This window comes from Meleagris gallopavo, chromosome 15, assembly GCF_905368555.1.
Source record: "Meleagris gallopavo chromosome 15, MGAL_WU_HG_1.1, whole genome shotgun sequence".
Lineage (NCBI taxonomy): Eukaryota > Metazoa > Chordata > Aves > Galliformes > Phasianidae > Meleagris > Meleagris gallopavo.
This window is the reverse complement of record NC_139418.1, coordinates 4,532,400-4,555,979: the sequence shown is the minus strand read 5'-3', so window position 1 is coordinate 4,555,979 and position 23,580 is coordinate 4,532,400. Positions and strand designations below refer to the sequence as shown.

The following is a 23,580-nucleotide window of genomic DNA, read 5'->3' as shown; positions in this document are numbered from 1 at the left end:
AAATGGCAGATAAATGGCAATTAGATTTTAACAGTTTGGTGAAACTTTATTTCACGTCACTTATTCTTTCCCATAAGTAAAGGCATTGGGAAGAGTGACTAATGCACTTACTGTGGCAGTAGCCTTCAACATTGGTAGATACAGGCTCCGACTCCTGTGGTGTCATGGATTTCCTTTGTGGCTGCATACTGATGTCATGGTTTCACGTATTTAGAAAGAAAGTACTAGTACCTCCATACTTTTGCCTTTCTTGTAATGCTAAGTCTGTTGAGTGCTCTATTGCTCCTATCATAACCACTCAAAATTTCAAACAGAAAGGTCACCTTTTATATCACTGCTTGAAATAGATGTGCAGTATGTCACTAACTCATTAAATCAGTCCAACCTTCTGTCTCTTCTACAAGAAGGGATAATCTTCGTTATTTTATTGCATATTGTGTATTATTTGCTAGAATTCAATGTTCAGGAGTGCAATTCAATGTACAAGACAGCCCTTATGGATCTTTTTTGGATGTAGGTTGACAGTTTTCTATTTAAAATAAAACAAAGTGAATGTGTATGGTTTCTTAGAACTGCCACAAGCACAGGCAGTACGTGCTGGAGATAACAGAAGGAAGTGCAATGAAACTACTGGCCAGCAAGCATGTACTTCCACAATATTTTATTGAACATATCTCTTTCTTTAGACATGTCTGTCTCTATCTACTCATAGATAGATAAATGTGTCTAAAACAAGATGTATTTTCATAGGGGACTTGTTATACAGCTATCAAAAGATGAGATATTTTTTCTTGTTTCCTAAGGACTTCCCTTAGATAGGGGCCATGAGAGCTGGGAAGCTGAGCATAGCATCAGATTGAGAGCACGAGAATCACAAAGCTTAAAGACAGAATAGGAAAAAAAAAAAAAAAAAAAAGTATTAGGAGTTCTGGTACAGCTGCTTTGCTATGCAGAGTTATTCCCTATTGTAGATTAACCAATATTTCTTCTAGTCTTTGTTTAATTGTATGATGCAGTGGCATCTCCACTGGGAGGCTATTACTGAGCTTAATAGATGGGAAGCTTATCTGACATTCATCTTAAATTTCTTTCTTTCTTTTTTTAGCTTCATACCATTAATGGTGCCATCCCTCTTATACTCTAAATAATCACTTGCTCTGCTTCATCTGTTTTCCAAAGATTAATGTAATTTTCCAAAGCATCCAAACAGAAATTCTCAGTTTTCCTTAATAGAAATTCAATGCCTTCAGCTACCTGATTTGTGTTATTCCTTTTCCATGCTCCCTCTGGTTCTTGTATCCTCCTTACCCCTGATTGTTCTGCATCCAAACTCAGGTAAGCAAACTGCTCTGTGATGTCAAATTTTCACGGTGTGTTTTAATGTTTTAATTGGATACTAACTTACACTGTGTTAGACAGACCCATTTTTTGTTTGTGCTTTCCTGTTTGTTTTTGCATTCTGGGGTTGTCCATTCAATTATATGTCTGAAGGTACATCTGACATATTTGTACATCTTGCAGCAATAAGTTATGGCAGGTGATTGCTTAGGAAAGGGTGCCTCTCTCATACGTTAAAGTTCTCCAGCTTTGACAGCTCTGTAGGAACCTAGAATTTTGTGAAGGGTCAAAGCATTGATTTTAACTTCTTTCTCAAAACTCGATCGGTCAAGAAATACTGCTTGTACATTTTTAATCACCTGTGCAGAGAAAAGATGCACAATTCTGTGTCAGTTTTTAAGAAAGCAGTCACGAAAATTCTGTGTGTAGATATTAGCTTCATATTAACCGATCTTCCAGAAATACCATTTTATGATGTTTCTAATAAAGACTATGTGAGATTTTGAGATATCATTCTGTATTCTGGTCTGTTTGTTTGGGGTTTTGGTTTTTTTTGGTTTGTTTTTTTTTTTGTTTGTTCGTTTGTTTGTTTTGTTTTGTTTTCCTTTTTCCTACCCTGCAGTATGATTTCATGGAACGCTTGGATGGGAAAGAGAAATGGAGTGTGGTGGAATCCCCACGGGAACGGCGAAGTATTCAGACTCTTGTTCAGAATGAAGCTGTGTTTGTTCAGTACTTGGATGTGGGCTTGTGGCACCTGGCGTTTTACAACGATGGCAAGGACAAAGAAGTGGTCTCCTTCAGTACAGTTATTTTGGGTAGGTATTTCCAGAAACTGAGCATTTCTTCTCTTTATTGATACGTTCTTATACTTAAAGTCATAATACTCTCACTCAGTCTTTAGTAATCAGCCTTTTTGTCCTTATGTTGTTGTTCATTTTTTCTTAACATTAACCTCAAATGGGTCCAGTGGGGTATTGATTTTAATTTCATTATTTTTCTTTTAAGATTTTTGCATTCCTATAGTTCATCTAGTGGTGAGCATCTAGCTGGCATTCATCTCAACATGATGGAATAAATAGCAGAAGAGCATCCAACCTATCATCTGAGATGCTTTTGGTTTTGTTACAAGATTAGGCTTCCATTTAGTTGAAAGCCAAACTGAGCATAAGCTCTCCATGCTTTGTCAGAAGATGTGTTGATCTCTGGAGCATTTCATGAGCTGTGGAAGTCTTATCACAGTAGCATCAAAAACTGAGATAGTCTACATGCTATTCGTCCTGGCTGGTGAAGTGTTAAGTGGCTCTATATTGCACAAATCTATTAGTTTTGAGAAAGAGAAATTGAAAGAAGTTGAACTGAGTGAGTCTGATGAAAAATAATTAGAGGTCTTTTCCAGCCTTAAGTGATTGATGATATGAAGCTTTTTTCTTCCTTTTACATTATTATAAAATTCAGTTTCTTAGCTGAAGTCCCAGGAGGTGAGGGAGGATATCCAACACTGTGGTATTGAGTAGGAACCTAACTATTCCTGTGAACTTCAGTTGGGATGAGAAAACATTTTGGTTTGAAAGGGTTACTGGGTGCTATGCATAACGTTATATGTATTTGTGTATCTGCCATAGAAGGCATTTTCTGCTCCTTCGAAAACAATTGTACTTATATCTTGGTATGCTGCTACTGTGGCTTCTTAGAAACTCTTCAGCTATGATCAGCTGTCCTTAAAAGGGCTGGCTAGCCTGGGCTACAGCTTTCAAGAGTATCAAAGGTCTAATGGACAGGTAGACTATATGATAGTGCAATAATAGTGATTGGACTGAAATATAGAGAAAAATATAGTGTTTTATCCAGTTCACAGGTTATTCTACACACACCCAGTATCAGACATTTCATAATCAAAAGATCAGAGAGAGATGAAGGTTTCTCTGATGTGAGAGGGGAAAAAATAACAGAAATGATGTTGGCTCTCAGGCAGTAGTAAGTTTGCCATGATTCTCAATACATAGAATTGTGTGCCATGAAGCAAAACAATGAATAAATCTATAGACAAACTACTTCATGAGACAGATTGATGTTTTTGACCATTACACATTACAGTTCTCCTTCTCATTGTTTACAAGATTTATTTAAAGAGGCCAAAATAAAGACATCTTTTTGAAATTTTGTTTCTTTTTATTATTATTATATTATTATTATTATTACTATTATTTACTAAGTGTCCTGCAACTGTGATATTAGATTTACAGTTCCTCTTGACTCCTTTTCCTCTTTTCAGTTTGGCTGGACAGAAAAGCACTCTGTATGGTACTAATTGTTCCAAATCCAAAATTTATTTTCTGTGTCCTGCAGCTGCTCTTTATTTGGTGTCTGGGACTGACATTTAATTTGGGACAATGCAACCCACAACAACAGGGAATTATAGTGAAGAGTAACAACATTCCATTTATATTTTTGTTCCAGTAATTCAGTGTTGAAAATATATTCCTATGAAATCCAACAGCTTTCAATTGAAAATAATCTAAGCATTAATTTCAAAATTGTTATTTAATTTCCGCTTCATATTGTGCAAAGCAAATATATATGTCATCCAAATAATAACAAAATGTGGAAAACAGCTGAAATATTATCATCAGGCTGGTGTGCTTATGCTTCACAGATTATTGAAGTCACCAGCATTTCAGTTACTTAAACCTGATGTTAAACCTTGCCCTCTGGCTTTACAGACCTCTTTGTCATCTGCTTGCGTTGCTACTTGGACTTTTTGGGGGCGTTTTTTTAGGGTAATGTTTGCTGGAGCAAAAGAGCTGTTCTTTGTCAGGTGCAGCAGACATTTCTGTCAGCTTTCTTAACGAAGCTTTGCGTGTCTGTAGAAAGAAAAGAAGATCGACTCCTTGGGATAATCAGTTCCACATGGAACAGTGGTGTGCAAGATCAAAGTCATATTGTAAGAGGGAGATTGTCAATTTTCCTGCTGAAGTATTATGTTTGAAATACAATATGAATTCAAGTATAAAGATCGTAAGAGGCAGTTTTGGCTACCTGTTTGAGCAGAGGACTCGAGTGCTAGCAGTGAATTTGAGTGCTGGTGGTGCTCAAAGACTTGCCACCTTTAGCTGTCACGTGTTCTCTACACTTCCTTATGTTACCATAAACGCTGGTAACTTTCTGCTTCCCCTGAAATTTGTGCTGTTAACATTATTAGCATTCTCTGGTTGTCCGCTTAGTATTCTCCCAAGTATTGAAGATAAAATAATGTTAAGAAAAACTAAGCAAATAATTTTGAAAATTCATTGAATATTGGTGAAATAGGAACCACTTAATGTGTCTGTGATGTTTGTATTTCAGATTCAGTGCAAGACTGTCCACGGAATTGTCATGGCAATGGCGAGTGTGTTTCTGGTGTCTGCCACTGTTTTCCCGGATTTCACGGAGCAGATTGTGCTAAAGGTATCGTTTTCCTATGTTTACAAATAAACACAGTGTGTCTTTGAGATATATGGATCTACGGTGCCTACTAGTTAGCATGGATCCAAGCCAGATACAAGTTGGTCAATATGCATTTTTTTCTTAGTTCTCTTAGTCAAATATGATCAGATGGAATTATTGCCCCACTGCTGCATAGCTGCAACTTCTTTTTCTCAAAAACAGTATGCAGAAATGGCAGAAAATTTCCTATTGTCTGTACACGTAGACAAATTATCATCAATGCTTTCTGATAATCATCAATCCAAATGTATATAAAAGACTGATTATTTTCATTAATAGAATGTAATGTATATTCTGGCTTGGCTGAGCCATGCTTCTAGTTCATTGTTGCTGTCTTGCATATGCAATTGCTCTTGATCAAAGGATGTTCACCTTTTCTTTCTAGGAGACTAGAAGAACTTGGTGAAATCTTAAAATAAGCCTTTTCTTGAGTCTTGAGAGTTTGGAATAGCTGTGTTAGGAGAAAAATTTGTAAAGGAAGGCCTCTAGTTTATAAAGCTATTGGTGCGTATATTGCCTCCTTAGTTTATGTAGCTTTAGGCCCACTGTAAGTATCATGTGTTTACCATTGTTTTCCACAGGAGTAGTGTTGTTAGTTTTAAATGGTGAAAAGTGTGGCATTCAAAAGCTGTTGAAATGCCTTGAATAGTATTATAAAATTGCTTGGTTTTGCTTAGATCATGATGGTAAGGATAGTTTATTGTGGCCCCATCTCTTCCACTGATGCAGTAGGATGGCAGCTGGCATACCTGTGCCTGTCTGTGAAATACTCCTTTAATAGCTGTTGTAAACATATTGGAGGGAGTAACTTCTATTTTATGTCTCTGTATTTGCCTCCTAGAAATGTCCAATTAGGAGGAAAAAAAAAAAAAAAAGACCCGAGGGGTCTAGGGAAGTTAATATATCTTAGTGATATCTTAGTGCTAGCCTGACTGATTTTAAAGAGTGCTTAAAATGTGCATGTGGTTGGATTACCTGAGAAATTAAGACCCTTAGCAAATATACAGAGGAAACGTGTATATTACAAAATAAATGGTGTGAAAATGTGTGCTCTAAATACACACTGTCAGCTGTATGCATTTCTGTGGCGTTAACCTGTGAAAGTATGCATGTAGTGACTGTGTGCTTCACTGCCACTCCCTACACATACATGGCCCTTAAATCAATTCATTTGCATTTTAAATTGTGGAGAGCTCCAGCTTTGTGTACCAAACCTCTATGTAACGCTGTATTCTATGTGCTAGAAAATAGTCTATTCAGACTACATTAGATGAGTATCTTTTTATACGGTATTTGTCAAACTCTCTGTCTGTTTCTACAACCCCTCAGAATTTTCTCTGTGGTTCCTGCTGTGTCCATTGCATTGTCTCTTTCTCCTCAAAAGCAGGTTTTGTGGAAGCTTCTTTCACCTCTGTCAGTATTTCTTTATCAGACATTGTGGTATTTCTAAAGAACAAAGAAGCCTAAAATACTATGTAATGTGACAAAATGGATGGATTGTCAGAATTCTCGTGTGCATATGCAAGCACGCAGCTGCTCATCTACACACTGTAAGACATACCCAGAATTGTGAGGCTGAGCAGTGTGTAAAGGACTGCATGCCTCACCAGTGTCAGACCTGTACTTGTGTCCACAGGATTTTTAGCATCCTTGAATTCTGATGATATGTGAGAGCAGTTTCAGAAGATGGAAATCAAAATCAGGATTGAATAGTAAGCGCATTAAAAGGAGATAGAAATTAAACCTACTGCAGCATATTAACTGTTTAAATACATTTACCATGTATTTACTGTAATCTTACATTTATATTTAAGTAGTAGCATGTATGGAAAGATAATTATTTTACTTTCCATCTGATTTTTTTTTTTTTTTTTTTTTTTTTTTTTTTATACTATATACCTGGCAACACATTCTTTCATGTCTCAGTTCTCCACTGTAAGATGAGGCAAGACATAAACAGGGAAATGCAGAGAAAAGGTGACCAGGCTCCTTAAATAGCTGATATTACTTTCTTCGTGCTGTAGCACAGCAGTCTGAGGGCTTCACAGGAGGCAAAACCTGAGCTTGGGAGATGTGAAATGTGGTCGTTTCTACAAGGTAATCACTGTTTGCTAGGGCGATTTTGAGGATATCAAAGACAGTGAATCTTGAGGGGAATCATCTGTATGCTTTGCAGATGGTGCACTGTTCCTCTCCCTGTTCCTTTACCTGATCCATGTAGACCTAAAAGATTAAACTGAAGGGAATATATGAGAGAGCACAGATTTGACTTCAGTTCCAATAGCTCCAGCAAAGTCCCACAGAAATGATTAGAAAGAGTTGAACTTTTGGTCCAATGTGCAGGTTGCAATAGCCTTCCATGTGTTGATTGAAGCAGAATAAATTTCACTCTGCCAAACACTCCAGCCAAATACTTGGGGCTTTAATTCTCAGCCTTATCTGTGGAAGTAATTTATTCTCAGGTAGCCAGTCTCAACAGATTCACTTCAGCCTTGCTCAGACAAGATTCCCTTTGTAATCATGTAGAGTTTAGCCTGATTAAGAATTTCATCTAACACGCAGGAAAGGTGATATATTTTAATCTCATATGGTTAAAATATGACATTTAAAGAAAAGGAAACTCTCATAATCAAAAGATAATTTAGAGGATAGAGATGTATCCCAATCTAGAAATTGTGCATGGTTAAAGCCAGTGGAAGATTTGCTGCAAATTGAACTTCACTGCAGGTAACCTCTTCTGCATAAATAATTGTAAAAGTCATTGATGAAAAGGGATGCTATGGCCAATGATTAATTAAACAATCGGATTTGCAACTATTATTGTTGGTTTGGTGTGTTGTCACTTCTTTATATTTGTTTCTATTTTTCTGTAATTTCCATGACATCCCCACCCACATGTATCAAAGATGTCCTTCTTACTTGGTGTTCCCACTGTTAATGTCTGGTAATAGTTTGTTCTTGTAACTGCCCAGTCTTGTGGTAAATCTGCAAGCCAGCATCCTTCATTGTGTCCCGCTTCTCACCACTTGTAGAGTTCAGTGCCACAGAGGTGAAGTGGCTGTAATTTCATTTCATCTCGCGGTATTCTGGAGGTCATACAACTCTTCCACGCCTTTAACCAAAATACATCAAAAGACACTGTCATGTACAGTTCTGGAAATGTGCTCAGAGACGCTTTTGATTGTGCACTTAAAAATCCTAGCACTTACATTGTAAGCACATTTATCTAAACTGAAAAGGTGAAACAAGTGCCATCGCATGGGGTCTCTGCATTAATACAGTGAGCATAGTATGTTAAGAGGTGGTGCGTGATTTGTAAACAGGAACAAAAATGAGTTGAGTAGCTTGTCAGCTGCCATGAAGTTGCCATTTAGTAGACATTGTTAGTTGGTTATGCAATGCAATAAAAAACATGTTTAATATTTTAATTTAAATAGAGTGAAGGCTTTTGGATTTTTAAAACCATGTTTGATTGGTTGACTCTTTAATCTGATTTTAAGAACTCTAATGACTTAGATTTATGTTATACTCAGTTTCTTTTCCTGTTCTCCTTGTGTGGGTTTTTCATTATTTTATTTTCATTCTGTTTGTTTTTGGCTTACTGGCAAAGGACGGCGCCACTTTAATAAGTATAAAAAGAAGGGTAGGTTTTTAAATTTTCTTTTATTTCTTTTGAGACATCTATTTTGTTTGAAATAGTTGCTAAGCTGTAAAGTGTAGTCTTATCTTTTTTAAAGTTTAGTGTAATGAGTTTGCTGTTTCTGATGATTGCCCAAACCATGATAAGAATTCCTACCACTGCTGTTTTCTTTGTTATGTGTGTACTGTTAACTTATGTATAAAAATATTCAAGGTCCTCAGTTATTAGGTAAGTAAGGTGTAATTGCTAGAAAAAGCAGTATTTGCTTCTTCGTAACTGGTATTGAAAAACTGTTGCTATTTCAAATTTTAGTTATTGGGAACTCTTCTTGCTCTGAGATTATTCAGAGCCATATTGTTTGGGCTATGAAATCTTCAAGTGCATAAAGGAATGGTTTTTTGAATATTGAATACTCGAAACTATTCTTGATCCAGAATGAATGTGCAGTGGCATAAGAGGTTCTGGGAGTGATCACTGTGGGGAAATAATGAATTTCAGAGTGCGTATTTCTGAATAATTCCATACTCAATTCATTGCTGTAGAACACGTGGTCAACGTGAATGAATGCTGTCCAGCACACGCTGCTAATGCATAGCAATTAGCATCTCCTTTCTGTGAGTCATGAAAACATTATTTGCCTTTGTAGTTTGGCTAGAAATTCTAGGAACTGAAAATAGCAAAAGCAGACAGAAGACTACTGGGCTTGCAAGGAAAAGGTGAGAGCTTGTTCTGAACAGCCTCTCTCCTTTGCCTGTCTTGCACATACTGCATAGCCTGACAGAAAATGCTGGACCCATTGTCAAGGAGCACTGTGGGTCTTCCAGGGCATAGTCAAACTGGTGAGTGTGTTTGTTTTATTCAAGTGAATAGCAGTAAACTAAGAGAATAAAAGATGATAGGCAAGGAAATAGGTTAAACATGATGGTACCCCAAAACAGTTTGGTTTGGCAAAGAAAAGAGGAACAGTAATATGGGAAAAATGCCATAATGCAGCTTAAAGGAGGAGATTATGTGGAGATTGTCATGAGCACTGCTACTTGTTCAAAGTAATCTGTTGTGGTCAGGACTATACACGTAAACTGAATGAAGACAAGCAGTGCCTACCTCCGAGAACATACCATGTCAGTGTGAATTTAAAACCCTAATGGCTACCAAGTGATATATGTGGCAATATGAGAGGAAAAAAAAATTATGATAGGCAGTGTTATAGTATACTGGTAGTGTGACTGCTGTTACTTTTTGGGAACATTGGTTAAAAGGCAATTTTAAAGGGGGGATAATGGCAAACAGATACCCTGTTGGTAACGGGGAAAACAGTGCCTCAAAGTCAGATGAAGCACAGGAGAGAGCACACAGCAGCAGGCATGAGTACAGCACAATACACAGACATGAGTAGAGAAGGCTGAATTTATCCATGCCGTAGAACAAGATTTTGGTTTGCTCAAAGCTAACACAAAAATCCTTGCAAACAGATGCAGTGCAGAAGAAATCTGTGAGACTTGGACAAAATTTGAGTGTGAGGCGAGGGAATGAGTGAGTCACAAAAATCATCCAGATGAGTGACCTGAATGACAGGCAGAGCAATGGCTTTGTCCACAGTGCCAGAGAGAGAACATGGGAGTGCTGGGAACTATTAGGTTGGAGAGAAAATAGAAATCAGAGCAATAACATTATTGGCAAACATTTCATGTGTTCGCAATCATAGCATGTCTCATCACTAACACTGTATGAATAAAAATAATTAAGTGTACTTTTCTTTAGAAATACTGCTTTCATGACTTATCATCCACACACGCCTCTCCTTCTTTTCTTGCAGCTGACAAAATCCAGCATCTGTTTTAGTATCTCTTTCTGGGTGGGATTAGTTTTGGTTTTGCTGTGTGTTTGTGTGTGCGCACCGATTTTTGCCACTGCTGCACAGTCCTGCCTGCCCCCATCTCTCGCTCAGGGGTGGAGGTATCATTCTTATGCTCAGACAAGTCTGTCTTGGCAGCGTTCCTCTCCAGTAGTTCCCATCTCTTTAGATTCAGTACCTTAAAATACCTTTGTTATAAATCTCCATCTCCTTTTCCCAGTCTCATTCTTTATTAGCAGACATTTTTCATTTCTGGCAAACTGATTATGTTCTTGGTTGGCTTCCAACGAGTTCTGTGTACAGGGCAATGCTTGTCCTGTATGCCCTGATTTGGTAGTATTACATGGGTGCCATGTGCTCTGAAAAGAGTTCTGTGCTGTTAACTGTGCCTAAAATCATTACAGAATAAATCAGTGGACATATAACCTATTTTGACAATGATTGACAGTCATTCTATCTATCAGCTGCTAGCTCTCCTGCACAAAATGGTATAGTAGCTCAAAATCCACTGCTCTGATACTTTCTAATTGGCAATTTAAACAGGAGCCAAGAACAGAAAGGGTTCCAGGCTGAGTTCTGTCTGATTGTTCGTGGCCATGGCTCTAAGGGGTTTGAGGTAGGCAGTCAGTAATGCAACAAGAAGAGGAATACAGGAACACTTGTTTCTGGCCTTCTGCTTTCCTCATCAATTCTCATAGACTCGGTTGAAGATTAGATATTATTTAAAAAAAAATGGACTGGAACGGGTGAACACCTATATTCTGCACACAGGTGTCTTGTTCACTTTCTGTTACAACGCAAGTCATTAAGCACCCTAGCATTTCATCACTCCTTAAGAACATGCACATGTCCATATAGTACATTGCAGATTAAATGTAAGAAGTAGCAGATGTTTGCTAGGTGTTTGATGTGTAGAAGGAGCCTGGTGACATGGAAGTACTCAGCTGCTCCCTGCACAGGGCTGGAAGTTACTGTTTGTACCATTTGCATTCCTTGTGAGAGAATACTGAAATAGAACTCAGGAGCTATTTTTAACTGATGAAAATTGGAGAAAATTAGAGATTTAAAAAAAAAACACAGAAAACACAGTTTTCAGAATGCAAAATATTAAGTCTTCATTGTTCTTAAAGCTTTTCTGCTGAATCTAGCCTTGAATTCAGGATTGTTAAGATTTTATCTACAGAAGAGGTGGTCTCAAATAGTTCCGAGTCAGGATACTCCTGTCGTTTGGAAGCAGAGAGGTTGCAAACACCACTCCTGAACAAAATGTTTATTTATAAATAAAAAGAAGTATGCTTGGAAGAAACTATGACTGATTCCAGTGAGGACTGGTGCTGCTGTGTAGGATTGCTCAGAGACCAAAGACGATGCACCAAGCAGTACTGTAACCAAGGTCTGAAATCTGGAACCAAGTATGTTGGTTTAGTACGATAAGGAAGTCTGCATTGCTTGTGTCCACAACTGAAATTATATGGAAGCACAGTAAAATCTTACTGAATTTTCCTGCAGCAGCGTTGTAGTAATATTTTCATGTTTATTAAAAACTAGGTTTGTAGCTTTCATTTCTTACAGCTGCTTTCAAAACCCACTCTACTGTCAGTTACTTCATTTTACTTTTCATTGCTTCTTATATGTGTGCAGCAACAGCGCATCTATTTGCACAAATGTTTTCTGTTTCAATGCAATTCCAGCAAATAGACATCTTGAAAAGATTCCCAGCACAGCAAGGAGTTGGACAAGCATGTGAATACATGCAGGATGCATATTATTGTGCATTATAGTTTCTAGCAAGCCAAAAATCCTTCTTCCAGTCTTACAGTGCTTCCATTGGAGACTAAGATTCTCTCTGCTCTAACTTTGCTCTGCTGAGTTGAATTGTGCTCATGATGAAGTATGCTTTGTAAATTTGTTTTTGTGTTTATTTGGTTAGCTTATTTAATCGTGTTGCAATCTATTTTTTTGTTTTTAGATCACTTTGTCTCTATGGATATGTACTGATTTTTTTTTTTTTAATTTCATTAAGTTTTAAGAGTTTGTCTTTGCACTCATGTTGGCATCAACTTGGAGTCCTTGTGAATGGTAAATGTCATTGAAGCAGCTATGATCAAGTACTTGCAAATCACATTATGGAAATACAGCTGTTAAGAGACCTTATGCACTTTCTGTCTCTGAATAACAGACATGGCCCTGAGGCACAGCTTCAGATTTCAGCATACTTGACTTTTAGGTGTCTTCATATCTATATTGTATCTACATTTGAACCTGTAATATAGATTTCTTCCTATATTTAGTCCCTACCTGAGTGGGAAGAATGAAGTTTAGGTAGCTGACATCCCCATTCGCCCTCTCTAAAAACTGAACGTATTTCTAATTCAAATGTAGCAAAATCTCAAATGTTTATCTGCACTCCACGTGGAACTATGTAATTAATCATGTTATGATTAAAATCTTTTCTGGTAATTTTTATAACACAAATAGTAGTAACTAGAATGACACCAGAGCAATCTGGATTTTAAATACACTATTTACCTCATTATTTAGGTGCAATCCTACATTTATTTAGTCATAGCAAAACTATTACCACAGAAGTATGGATAAAACCAGTTCTTTCATTTCAAATTTCGTAAAATCTAAGAAAAATTACTTCAGAGTTTCACTTTACATTTCTTCTTCTATATGTCTGAAATGACTTATTCACGTTGTTTGTGCTTCTCTGTTATGAACCACAGCATGCGTTTGGAAGCATAATTTCATATGTGTTGGTTCTCCTTGCTGCTGCCATTCAAGAGCTTGGAGCTTCATCTTCTTGATTCCTCCTCGCTTCTTTCCACTAAGACGGCCACTGAAACATCCAAGCTAGTTTTCCTTCTTCCTCAGTTTTCCCAGGGTCAAAGTTACCACACATGCAAATGAAGAGCCACGTGCTTATCTATGGCAGTAGCCTAGCTCAACACCTAATGCCATCTCTTGGTAAAAAGTAGTTTTTATCTCTGTCTGTTTTTATAATTGGGTCAACTTTACTGCTCATCTCTAAAGTAGAGTGTTACTCGTTCCAAAGGGGGAAAAAAAAAAAAAAGCAGGGTTATGTTTTGGTTTTTTGTTTGTTTGGTGTTCTTTTTTTTCGTTTTTTTTTTTTTTTTTTACAGAATATATAGCAAACTGATCAGAAATGGCAACTCCTGTTTCATTGAATGCATTTATGCATATGAAGACCCGTGTTAATCAGTGGAGCTGTCTTTACAAGGAGGTTCCCTATTTACAAGGAGATTCCTGACTGGAATAGCTGAAAATTAATCTCTACCATTTTGCAAATGATCTTAGTGTGCTTCTTGGAGAGCTACAGTCTTTTCTTTAGTGTAGATAGTGATAGTTGCAGGGCATCAGTAATAGTGGAGGCAGAACAGACAGGTTGACAAAGTGTCAAATTCAGAAAGTAATGACAAGAGAAAGTCCACAAAACAGTTTGAAGCCTGACACATCTTGCTGATTTTTCAAGTGTTCAGGTGAACTGAAATGTCTTCTTTCCTCTCTCTCTCCGATTTGTAGTTTGCTTTGTACCACTTGAATTTATTTTTTTTATGTTTAGCTCTGGCTTTAGCAGTGAGAGCACACAGCGATCTCCAACCATTTAGAACGTCTATATCTTTAGAGAACTAAGATTTGGATCTTTGTTGATGGCTAGTTAATCTTCAAGCCCATCTTCATCTTAGTAGTAATGGAGCGACAGACCTTTCAGTCCACTGTGAAATTTGTTCAGATATATCTGATAGTTGCTTAATTTTTACTTCTGCTGTGCATTGTTGTCTGCATTATTATCAGGCTCTATTCCTAAAGCAAGGACCAAGTGGGCAATCCCAAAGGGGTAACATCAAAATATGCTGTGATTCTGAAAATTGATACTCAGCACATAAAAGTTCATATTATCCGTGTTTTGCTAGGTAGTGTAGGAAGAAACTTTCATATTTCTTGCATAGATTTTTGTAATAATTGCAACCAAAGCAAATATGTAATGGAAATGGATCCTTTGCAGAGTGACACAGGAAGATACACCACGTGCTGTCCTTTCGACATGGAAGGTTGCATGCCGCAGGCCATGAGAAAAGCTATGACATTTTTGATAAATTTTGGTCAAGGCAAAAGTTTGCTGAGTGTTCAGAAGAATGTAAATATTCATTGTACAGTTATTGCTGTTCAATCACTTCTATGAAAATCCTGCCATTTTTTTTGTAGAACAGCTTTTAAGTACTTATCGATTGAGAACTTCTTCAACTCTCAAAATGGAGGCATCCCCATATCTCTACAGGTATTTTAAATGAATTGAATTAATCATAGGCTTAAAAGTCTCTAGTGATCTTCGTTAACTTTCCTGGGTTTAATTAAAACATCTGTGCGCTTTTAATTTATCGATTCATCCAACTCATATGTCATGTTTTTAACACACCCCAGCATGCTCTGCATCATTTTTAACCCGATTTCCACTTAACTAAAGCAATTAAATTCACCCCGGATTAATTAAAGCATCCATACTTTAGTGCTTAAGTCAGCGTGTGCTGCTTTCCCCAAATGGTTTCTGAATGTCAGAGATTTGACACACCTGATGGGTTTTTTGTCCTTCTGGAAATTCTTATGTGAATCTCATTCTTGCTTACTAATGTGCAGTTTGACAGAGCTAGATAAGGGAGCATTGTAAGGCTCAGATCTGGGCAACTGAGGTAGGGACTGCAGAGCATGACTGCTGGGAAGTGCTGTGCGTCTCCTCCCGCTTCTGCCATGGTGCACAGAGCATACAGAATAATACTGTGAAACATCTAAACCGTGTTTTCTGTGGTCAAAGCGAACAGTTTTGAGAAGCAACTTAGGAAGCTTGTATAGTGTCAATAACAGTTTTGTGTTCATTCTTCTGCTCTTGGGTGAGTTTCTACCAACTGACTTCCAAGCAGCTTCTCCTTGGCAGAGCAGAAAGTCCTCAGACATGGGTATGCACTCTTGTGGCTTGCCTGGATGGCCTTGAGTGAAAAATTGTCTTGGGCTTCATATAAAATACATATGACAGTAAATACATATAAGTAATCTTTTTCATTAAAACATGAAGAAAGAAGGACAACACAAACATAACCTTGTTTTTTGTGAAATATTAATCAAATGCATATTGCAAAACTAATTAAAAATATACCACAAGTTATCAGTATCAGAAGTTCACAAGTTAGTGAACTTTTTGAGACATTAAAAACTACAAGACTTGTCAGCGCTGCAAGAATATTCTGAATATTTCCTCTGCAGTGAACATGTTGACTTTTTAAATTATTTTACAAAATAAGACAAGCCCCATTTTTAATTAAGTAGGAAATCTTACATGTCTGCTTCATAACAAAAAATGTGTGTCTTCACAGGCACTCACCCATGTAGGTAAGATGAAATATTATTATTAGCAGTCGTGGTGTTTTATTTGCCAGCAGCACAAGCACAGAACGTGTAACACATACAGGTTTCAATCCAACACCACACAGTGCAGTGGGTAAGAGACGTGGTCAGCACTGCTCTACAACCTCCCCTCAGTGGTGCTCTGTTGTAGCCTATACAGTCTGTGCTCAAGCTATGCACAGTTAACTCATGAAAAGTACTGCTAAAAATCACATAATTGTGTTAAAAGTTCACAATGTTTTGGGACCTCATTACCAGCTGTTCAGTGCTGTGGATTGGACGCCTGTCCTAGAGCAAGCTGCAAGATATTCTAGGTCTTGCTAATTGTCACTGTTCTTTTTCAGCCTGACTGAAGTTAGCAATCCCAAAAAAGCAGGTAGGCCAGTCAATGCCATTCTTTCTTAGTGCTTGTGAGGCATACAGAACAGATGGGCAGGATTCATTCCAGCTCCCATTCCCAAATTATTTTCTTCGGGTAAAGCTTGATGTGTGTGGGAGCTTCATAAAGCTTCATACCAGGAAAGTGGCTTGGAAATAGCATAAATGAGTAAAAATGAAATATCATAAACCACAAGGCGGTTTTAGAAGTTATTTCAGATTCTCTTATCAGTAAATGAACTCCAGAAAAAGCAGTAGGCCTGCAGACAAGACATGTGCACCTACCTGATTAAAATAGGTTTAAAGGTAAAATAGGAAAGATGATGTTGTCAGACAAAATGTGTATTTTTAAACTACAACTGAAAATACATATCTGATGTCTCCTACTTTTTAGAAATATCTCGTGGGCTGATATTTTATGTAACAAGAGATGTATGTGATTATTTTAATGTTCCAGAACTGTTTTGTTTAAAACAATACTAACATAAATTGTAGAGCCAACATTTTCAGTCAGGTTGTCCAAAATTAACAGCTTAAGCAACTGGACTGATTTTATAAAATTCAGGTGTTTGCTGTTCCTTTGGTTTTCATGGTTTGGTGGACTTTGAGCTATTCAGAAATAAGCTTGTTGATATCTAAGTAGGTCTAACTTTAGGAGGTTGACCATAGGCAAAAGAAAACAACTTCTTTGTGGTTCTCGGAGACAATCTACAACTAGTTCAGACTTCAATATATAGTCATAGGACTCAGCTCTAGCATCAGTAAAAGACATCTTCACCTGCTTACTCATTCTTCTTATTTGTCCTTGGAACAGAAGTTAGTGTTTTTAGATGAAATGCTCCATGTGGGGTACTAAGTTGAAAGCCAGAAAAAGAAACATGTCTGTAAAATGTGACTTTGCAGATATTTTTTAGGTATTTGGAACAGGCAGTTATGGATGACATTAGATTTTATCTTACCTGTATTTCTGCTAAAGCTTGGATCTAATTTGAAATGTATTGGTTTCAGATTAATCTCTGATAAACAGTGATCTGTTTTTCTTACATATTTGCAAAATCATGCATAATATTGCAACGGCTTAATCTCCACGAAAAGGAAGTCCAAGTGTGAGCTATTAGAAAATCTGAGTTAGTTATCTTCTAGAGGGATTGCACACAGAATGTCCACTCTGAGATCCTTGGTTAGAAGTTCATTCTACGTTGGGCTTCAGTTCCTAGTGGTCAATGAAACAAAGAGCAACTGACTTATTATAAGAGGACTTTAGATTGTGTTTAAGTGCTCTGTTAGTGAAGCCTTGAACTGACACTTCAACAGTCAGGCCCAGTTCTCCTTACTCCTTACACGGTAAATATACAGTCAACCTCATCTTTTATGTGAATCAACTTGCAGTAGGAAGAAGCATTACAAGCATTATGGATGCAACCTTTCTAATCCTTAGTTGAACAGCACCTCACTTGGAAAGATACAATCATTTGTCCACCCAGACCAGTGACACTCCTCACCAACCTGCCGTGAGCTTCTCACCAGAGATTTCTGTGGAACAGATGTCAAAGAACTTTGACTTGATGGTGGTGGCTGAAAACTTGTCTGGGCTCTGAATAAGCCAGAAGATAGCACAAAGGAAGCTAATTTTCTTATGCTGTGTTTGCAGATTTACTCAGCTGCTCTGCTTGCAAAATGTGATCATTATAAAGACATTGCTTATGACCTAGTCCAGGGCAGAGAAGCAGTTCAGGTACAACTTGTAACATCTTTCAGGTCTGTGTAATTGTGTGCCCAGAAAGTCAATAACTTTCAAGGCAAGTATATGAATTTGCCTGTATTGTGAGGAGGAACTGGAAGAAAACTGCCATGGAACTGACATCCGAGGTCCTAATGATACAGAATTCTCTGCACTAGGATAGTATTTGCTCTTCAGAAGGAGGAACCGAGCCAGGCTTCTTCACAGCCAGTTTGGAGTTTCAGGTATCAGGGGAAGGCCTCTCACCAAGCAGCATTTAAACTAAACCAAGTTCTGCAACTACCTCCAAGAGTTTGGCTCCTCAAATATCCTTTACTGATTTCTTGTCATGCTCTTGAAGAAAACTCTGGTGAGTACGTATGTGTGAATACCGTAGGAGTGGGTGAAAGGAGTGTGAACATGGACTGCAGCTGGGATACTTAATAAATATCCCTGGACAAAATGATGGCTTTTGATCCCCTGCAACTTGGGCATTATCCCTAACAATCTCCCTTCCTAGTCCATATGTAGTGGACTGTTATCAAATCATTTTTTCTCATCCACCAGGGAATATTATCATTACTCCAAAATTTTCAGTGAAAACTTTGAGGGGGAGAACTTTCAGACAGGTTTTTGGCTGGTCTTCACTGTCCAATTCATGCTCTTAAATTTGTGCATCCCACAGAACTCAAAGGCCTATGGGATCCATTATCTGTAATTAAATCAGCTGACAGCAGTGTTAAGAACCCAGGCTGTTTTGTTCAAGTATTGGTAAAAGGCAGAATCACATCACCAAAACTACATTCATGGTTGTTAGCTGTTGTCCTTGTTTCAGCTTGACTCAGGGGATGCACCTCTGTGCTTATCTGACTGGAGTGTTGCAGTACTTCCTAACACTTCTTTCCCCTTTTTGATGGTGATGGTTGTCTTTTTGCAGTGTTGTCTGCCTGCGGAAATGAGACAGAACTTGATCGTTCTATAAACTTTTCTTCCTTCACATTCTTCCAGCATGCTATATGAGAAACCAGGAGTGTGCTGGAATAGGGGCTGTCTGCTGCACATGGGGGAAAGAAGCACTCCTAGAAAACCAGAACTGCAGATGACTTTTGAGTTGTTTGGACATTTATTGAGGCAAGCTTGATGGAAAATTATGATCGAGTGCTCTGGATTTCACTCTTCAACAATATGACCTAGCAATTAAGGCTAACAGAACTCTTTTTAGACTGCCTGGTATTGTTTTTTACAGAAGCAGCTTGATTCTCTGTTCCTCACTTAAGTCAACCAATAAACTGAGAGCAGAAGCATTAGTGAAGAGCTGTTTATTACAGCAGTGACAAAACAGCTTCTTACTACCCACTCTTGCTTGCATTCTTGCTTACATTTTTCTTAAATCTTAACTCTATTTAATTCCTAAGATTAAATGACAGATTCTTTCATTTGTGCAAAGTTAGTTCTTATGTCACTAACATCCTCGCATTGCATCCCTCAACTGTAGATCACTGAAGACAGGTTGCTTTTGAAGTAATAGAGAAGCTTTGCCAAGGACTAAATAGTCTTGCGAACCCTCTGACCTGATAGAAGCACAAAGAGAGAAACAAAAAGCTACGACATGGCTTTCAGCTTCACTTAGATTCCTAAAGCTCCAGAATAGGGCAAGGGAACACTGAAAAAGAAAAAAAAAAAAAAAAAAAACTACTGTTGGAGGAGCTCTTTACTCTGCAGCCCAGCACCATCTGGTAATCCTTCTTCTGCTATGCCAGCCGTAAAATCTCTGGTGTCCCAGAAGTTGAACCCTGCAAATCTAGATCAAAAGTGGGAGATGAAAATGGCCCTCCCATAGGCATATTCCAAAAAACAGATATATGTTTCTCCAAGTGGACCACAATTGCCAAATGATTACTTAGATTTAGGTGCAAGACAGGGAAAGAAGCAGTCTTACAGCAGATGGCTGGCACGTTACTGTAGCTAGGTCTAGATGGGTCCCATCTAAATTGTGTGGTGGTGGGTTTTTTTGGTTTTGTTTTGTTCATTTGATTTCTAATGATGGATATTTATTTCTTCTTAGTCCCTCTTGCAGGCAATTTGCTCAAATAGGCTTACTGTCTTTATTTTAATTTTGACTCCAGAGGAGAGGTTTGCAGAACAGACATCTTTTCTGTTGTTGAGACTGATAGACAAAAGCAAGATGTGCAGTCATGTCCCAATGTAGTTGGAGAAGCTACACTGAGCAGTCGTGAATAACATCAAGTCTCTTCAATGGCTTGGAAGCATATAAAGAACATGCATCTAGCAGTAGCACTTCATTCTGTAATGAAATTGAACAGGAGGGCTGCAAGCTTAACCACCATGTACAGGAGCTCAAAGGTGTGAGTTTCACAGACAGGTTTTATGTTAGGATGAGACTCTACAGTGTGTCAGGGTGTGGAAGGTGGCATCTCAGACTTGGCACTCAGTATGATTGCTCCAGGTCTTTGGGCCTTCTGATCATTCACCTTCCAATCCACGGCAGTGGAAGTGGTCCTAGTGTGATTCCAGTCTGAATGGCTCACCTACATGGCCTGCCATAGCTGCAGTTAGCATTTCTAGGCTGTGAAGAGCAGTAAGTGCATGCTGAGGAGCTGAGATAGAATCCCTGATGTAATGCTTGAAGACAGAAGGAACAGTAAGTGGAATGGCATCCAAAGTGCTTCTGGTTAAATGTATATTGTGGAAGGATGTTTCATGGTGACGTGCAAAAAGCCTTTAAAACAGAATGACTCAAGAGTGCAGCATGGACATGATGGATGCTTGCCTGCATTGCATTTTAATCCAGATCGTTCAGTAGGCATAATTCTGAAACCGACTGCAAAAAGCAGAAGTAGAAAGCATAGCATAAAGTTTCATAAAACACAGTAAAGAACTTATAAGCAAATATCACCTTTGAAATCTGAAAACTGCTACTGAAAATTATATTTTATTTGTACTCAATTTTGGAGTGAAGGAGAAAAAAATTAAACAAAATTGAAAAGACTCAGAGTAATGGTGTTGCTATTTCTACCAAAGGATTAATCATATGGCAACTAAGACAGTGAAGGGAAAGCAAAACATCCAACCTCAACTTATTGATTTTATTGTTATTTTCTTGTAGAAAGAAATTAGATTAAAAAGTGCTATACAAGTGACATATGGCCAGTCAACTTATAGTCCTAAATGAAATGATTTTCAGAACTCCAAATTTAACTGAAATCCAAGGTTAAAAATGTGAATATATGTTTGTCTAATTATTTTTTTCTGTTTCAAAGAAGAAAATTCTTGAAAATAATCCCTTCTCAAACGTGTATTTGCAGCAGATCAGTGGACAGCTGAGATTAATAAGGGTTGCTGAACAGTGGAGAAGTCATACAACAGGACAATTACATGTTTCTTTGTAGTAAATCAATTACTTGGTTCTTCTTGATCATTCAGGTTAACGAGATAATAGAAGCAAGAGGGACAGTAAGACCTTTTAATGATTAATAGTAGCTTTGGAGTATATTTTTGGTACTGTAGAGGTAGCCATTAGTTTCTGATTGCTTTGAACGTTGAAAAGATGGGGATATACTTTTTAGACTTTATCAAAGAAGAGTGTAAAAGTGCACCTCTTATCAAAGATACACTTCATTAGTTCTATTTTCTTTTACTTCTTTGTTATTTTTTCCATTTCTCTGGCTGGGGACCATATGTTGTGTTTGGCAGGCATGTAAGTTCACAGTCTGCCATGTTTGCATGAAAGTCATAGGCTTATAGATGTGTAAAAATGCCTTAGTGTAACTTTTATGGATTACTTGTTTTAATAAACTACTTAATTCTTTCCATTGTTCTGCATATGTCCAATGTTTGGTATCCAAGATCTGCTGACCACTTTTATTATTCCTAGGTTGCAGTTCATTTGCATAATGAATCCTTAATATTTGCTCAGAAATTCTTATCCCTTTAATAATACAACAGGAAGGGATAGGAGCTAATGGTGATTTCTTGCCAATACACCCAGGGAAGAAACATTCACTCTGGGATATGGGTTAAGATTAGGCAGTTATATTGGTGGCAGCGTGCATTTGTTGTAGATAAAAATGAAAGCTTGTGTTACTTCTGTGTTCAAGATCCTTATGTGGGAAAAACAAGTCATAGGGTCATAGAAATTTTGGAACACTAAATTAAAAAATGTTGTGAAGGGAAAAAGATGCTATATACTGACGTGTTCTGGGGATTGTGTTCTGCCGACTGTGAAAACTGGATGTTACCATGCGGAATGATGTCAGAATCAGGTCTGTTCACATTGCCTCATTACTTATCCCAGCCATGATGGATAGATTGTAAAGAATAGTAGCTGTACTCTCAGAATGCCCAATATATGCATGCTTTGTTAAGAAGTATTCAAATAGTTTCTTTGCAAAGAGCTGAAGTACTACAAATTGGCTTAGATTTTTCCAGATAGTTAAGATACTTGTGTATATTTATAACTATTTAATAGTGGATTTTTAATGCACTTTTACAGGAATACTTTCCTGACCTCATGTGCTGTTTTTTCTTTTGTTCAATTTTCCAGCTGCTTGCCCAGTGCTGTGCAGTGGCAATGGTCAATACTCTAAAGGAACCTGCTTATGCTACAGTGGCTGGAAAGGTCCGGAATGTGATGTACCCATCAGCCAGTGTATTGATCCCTCGTGTGGAGGTCATGGTTCCTGCATCGAAGGGAACTGTGTCTGTTCCGTTGGCTATAAAGGAGAAAACTGTGAAGAAGGTAATGCTGGGCCACATTATCTTTCTGCATTGTGAGATTTTTTTCTGGTTTTGGAGCTCTTAGAAAAGAAGGGAAAGGACAATAACATTCTAAATGTAAAACTGCTGTAGCAGATATTGTGAAAGAGAGGTAGGAATGTAGTCCATCACGATTGTACGGATCTATGAAAGCTTAAATTAAAGTTCTGATTTTTATATACACTGTTACGTGGTGCTAAGAATGTCTGCCACAGGTAAACCTGAATAATTCCTTTTCTGAAGACAGAAGATAAATCTTTTCTTATGGGTTATATTTATTGAACAATTTAGATTTGAAATGCAGAGTAAAAATGAGTAGTAGTAGGGAAAATTGTATAACTGCAGCTCCACACAAAGCAAAGAGATAAATCACTTTTAAGACAGAAGTTGATGTGACAGTCTGGAAAGACTTGGGTGTCCGTGTTGCATACAGACGTCACCCAGCACAAATTACTCCTATTAACTGCAGTCTCATGGGACTAAAGAAAGGTAGCTGGCACACGAAAACAGCAACTACCTTTGAAGTGCAGAAAAGATTTTCATGTTGGAAGTGTCCAGTTCTTTGTGCATGCAGGGTGAGCAAATGTAACAAAATGACCCATTGAAAATGTGGTCATAGATTGAGCTTGGTGTTGGTTTTATTCACAGTGGGTGCCGTTAGAATGCACTGTGTAAGTCAGGCTCCTGTTCTTTTTAAAATGCATTGCTATAGTTTTAGAAGGCAATTCAACTCTTCAGAGGACTGCTAGATAGACAGTTCTGCATATCTTGGCATGTCCTCAGAGAGTAATATTTCAAGCAATTTTATGACTTCTCAGAGTTTATTAATCCTCCAAAAGGAGGAGCAGTTTGAAGACAAAGGTGACAGGACTGGAGCTGCATGGGTTTAGAACTGAAGGGCCTCTAAGGAGTATTCTGTGTGGAATGCAGCCCTGTACACTACATATGCATCTATGTTTATCTCAC

The 23,580-nt window shown here is 37.8% G+C and overlaps 1 protein-coding gene across 10 annotated transcripts in view; it reads left to right on the top strand.

Moving 5' to 3' along the window:
* The window catches only part of TENM2 (teneurin transmembrane protein 2), a 1,471,143-nt gene that overhangs the window by 1,368,371 nt on the left and 79,192 nt on the right, over positions 1–23,580 (top strand). For 9 of the 10 annotated variants that reach the window (XM_085236695.1, XM_085236691.1, XM_085236690.1 and 6 more), the window contains 3 exons: positions 1,961–2,156; positions 4,684–4,785; positions 22,403–22,597. In XM_085236695.1, the coding sequence (XP_085092821.1) occupies positions 1,961–2,156; positions 4,684–4,785; positions 22,403–22,597 (493 nt within the window). Of the gene's footprint in view, positions 1–1,233; positions 1,336–1,960; positions 2,157–4,683; positions 4,786–22,402; positions 22,598–23,580 lie in introns of those variants that run through there. The other variant, XM_085236697.1, reaches the window with a different exon arrangement.